General features: G+C 33.9%; 1 protein-coding gene across 1 annotated transcript; it reads left to right on the plus strand.

Annotated features, from left to right (window-relative positions):
- Positions 1-1,742: 1,742 nt before the first annotated feature.
- On the plus strand, positions 1,743-2,633 carry TRIADDRAFT_5779 (uncharacterized protein; the record flags this gene model as incomplete). Its single annotated transcript, XM_002114960.1, has 4 exons — positions 1,743-1,897; positions 2,021-2,189; positions 2,279-2,398; positions 2,547-2,633. Coding segments are annotated over 4 exons (531 nt in total), but the record flags the coding sequence as incomplete, so codon positions are not given.
- Between the last annotated feature and the right edge of the window lie 207 nt (positions 2,634-2,840).

The raw sequence follows: 2,840 nt of genomic DNA on the forward strand, positions 1-2,840 counted from the left end.
TGGATTTGAACTGGATCAAACTAAACCGGAGTGTAACGAGGTTGATCATTCAAATATTTAAGAATTAAGAGTAGTTTGGAAGATATTTTCAATAAAATTATAAGATTAAAAGTATCGTGCTATCTCTATAATTGGATATTATGTATTATAATGAAATAAATTTTATTTTATAGGAAGATTTTGTTTATAAAGATTATGATGAATTAAAAGCTAGCGAATCGGAGGATAAACCAATTCCTGGAGACACTCAAAATTTTTCAATCGCAACACATGTAACTTCTACTCCTGCATGTGATCAGGTTAATATCAATGGGCGTCAAAGCAGCATTAAAGGATATGGCCAAGATAATATTTACGAGAAAGGGACTTTTACTCACGATATATATTCTGATGAGGCTGAAGATCATGATACAAATTTTAACAGGCCACAACTCAGTGATATCATCGAAGCTAGCAATGAGGCATCAAGCAAAGCATCTTCCTGTACATCTTCGACTGGCAGTAGGGCTAATATTGGATTCAGTACGCCATCAGATCAAAGAGTTGATATTGTAAGTTTAAAAATAATCACTCGCACAGAAAGTGAAGATGGAGAAGACGTGAGAGACAGCAAAGTTATCGATCCTTTTTGCGAAGACTTAAAAAAGGATCTGTTATCAAGAGATGATGTAAAAGATATATTATATTCCGACCCAACATTGTTTTATGTAGGCACTGTAGCTGCTCCGAAGCCTGTTATTAATGATAGACTTGATCTAGGTTCGTCTATTGCCCACTAATGGTCTACCCAAAGTGATACTTGCTGTTTGTTCTATAAAAGGACTTTACAATTTAATAAGTGCAGTTTTATTCATAATACCTATAGGGAACTCTGATTATAATTGCAATAAGATTATTGGTCGTGGTAACTTCGGTACAGTTTACCTGATAAATTCCGGTGGTGACAGTTTGGGATCTGTAACTGATGAATGCGAACTTGCTTTGAAGGTAAAATCTATAATGTTATTTGTAGTATACTTTAGCAATTTAGAGGTAAAATGTGAGATACTTAAAATTCTACCATGGCATTATATTCAACTGTAATTTTTTGTGAAAGGCGGTTAAATGATGATAGTGCAGGGGTCCAGACCATAGCTAGATATGAGGGCTATTCATATTCAAAAAGTATAGTGTCCGCAGCCTAAAGCTGCGGGACCAATATACTTTTTGTTTATGCGAAATTGCAATTTCTGATCTCTGCCAAGTGTAAAGATAACATAATATTTTATCTTCTTCTTGTATGTAATTGATCAGTTACCGGGTACAAAAGTAAACTTTTTTTCTTTAAACTATATTCCATCAAATTCAATCTTGCCCATATTTCAATATAAATGATAGTATTTCCTCTTTCTAAGATTCAGCAACCAGTAAGCTTGTGGGAATTTTATATCTGCCAACAAATTCATCGTAGACTGGATGAATTACCATTGGATATTGACCTAGTAAATATCATTTTTTGTAGTTAGTTCGCCATTGCTTTGATAAACTAAAGCGTTATACTTTTGCTTGCCTGCACAGCACACAGCGTTATTAAGGATTAATTCAGCTTACATCTACAAAGATGCTGTTTGTCTACTATCTTCATACTGCTCCTCTGGTACCTTACTGGTAAGCTCATTGCCTTTATCTACTGTTACTTTAGCTTATTTGTAAAAGTGATAATATTGACGGACTGAATGTGTATCCATTGTTATACTATATAGGATCTTGTAAATATTTACAAGACATTTCATGAATCTATAGATCAGTATGTTGCAATGTTTTACACGATTGCAATGCTCAGAGTTGTTGAAGTACTGCATCGATGTGATATTATACATGGAGATGTAAAGCCTGATAACTTTCTTCTTCAAGATATGTATGTTACTACCATTAGATTTATCTTTTGGTTTTGCTAATAAATTGCTCTTACGCAACTCCTATTGTACATTAGCTAAGCGATAATATTCCCTTTCAGTACGGACCTTGACAACATAGTCAGAAATGATGTCGGTAAATTCCGAAAATGCTACACTTCACTCAAGTTAATCGACTTCGGATGTGGTATAGATCGACGATTATTTCCGGTTGGCACACAATTTAAATCACTATTCGCGACGAAAGAATTTCAGTGCATAGAGGAAAAGACAGATATGCCTTGGACAGTACAGGTACCTTATACCCTAAATTATTTCCTTGACGAAGTAGTTACCGTCCCATATTTTTGCTCTTAACGTCTGCTATATCTTTTGATTTTTAGATTGATTTGTATGGACTACTTGGAACAATTCACTGCCTAATTTTTCAAGATTATATGAAAGTATATAAAAATAAAGATGGAATGTGGCAAATAACTAAGGCATTCAAACGGTATTATATCGTGTTTAGCATCGTTATACGGCTATAATAGGATACTCTTCCTGAATATTATATGATTGATGGCTTATTTTAGCAGCTAATAGTTCGAAACTGAATCATTTTATAAATGTTATACTCTTTGATTCTAAATTTATCCTAGATGGTGGAAGAAAACCCTCTGGGAGGATTTATTTATAACGTTGCTTAATGCTGCTCCCAGCCAGGCCTTACAAAAACTTGCCGAGATTAGGACTAGATTCGAAGAGGCCTTTACTACAGGCATTGAAAATTTTATCGTAATGAAACGAAATGAAGATAAAATGATTTTTAATTATAGTTTATCTCACTAATAGCCACCCTCACAGTACTGCGGTTGCTTGTGACCTGCTTGTGCTAAAGTTATTACGTTAACGATTTATTTAGATTATAAAGCATATACGTAAAGTTTTATAATGCCTGTTTTT

This window comes from Trichoplax adhaerens, genomic scaffold, assembly GCF_000150275.1.
Source record: "Trichoplax adhaerens TRIADscaffold_9 genomic scaffold, whole genome shotgun sequence".
NCBI lineage: Eukaryota > Metazoa > Placozoa > Uniplacotomia > Trichoplacea > Trichoplacidae > Trichoplax > Trichoplax adhaerens.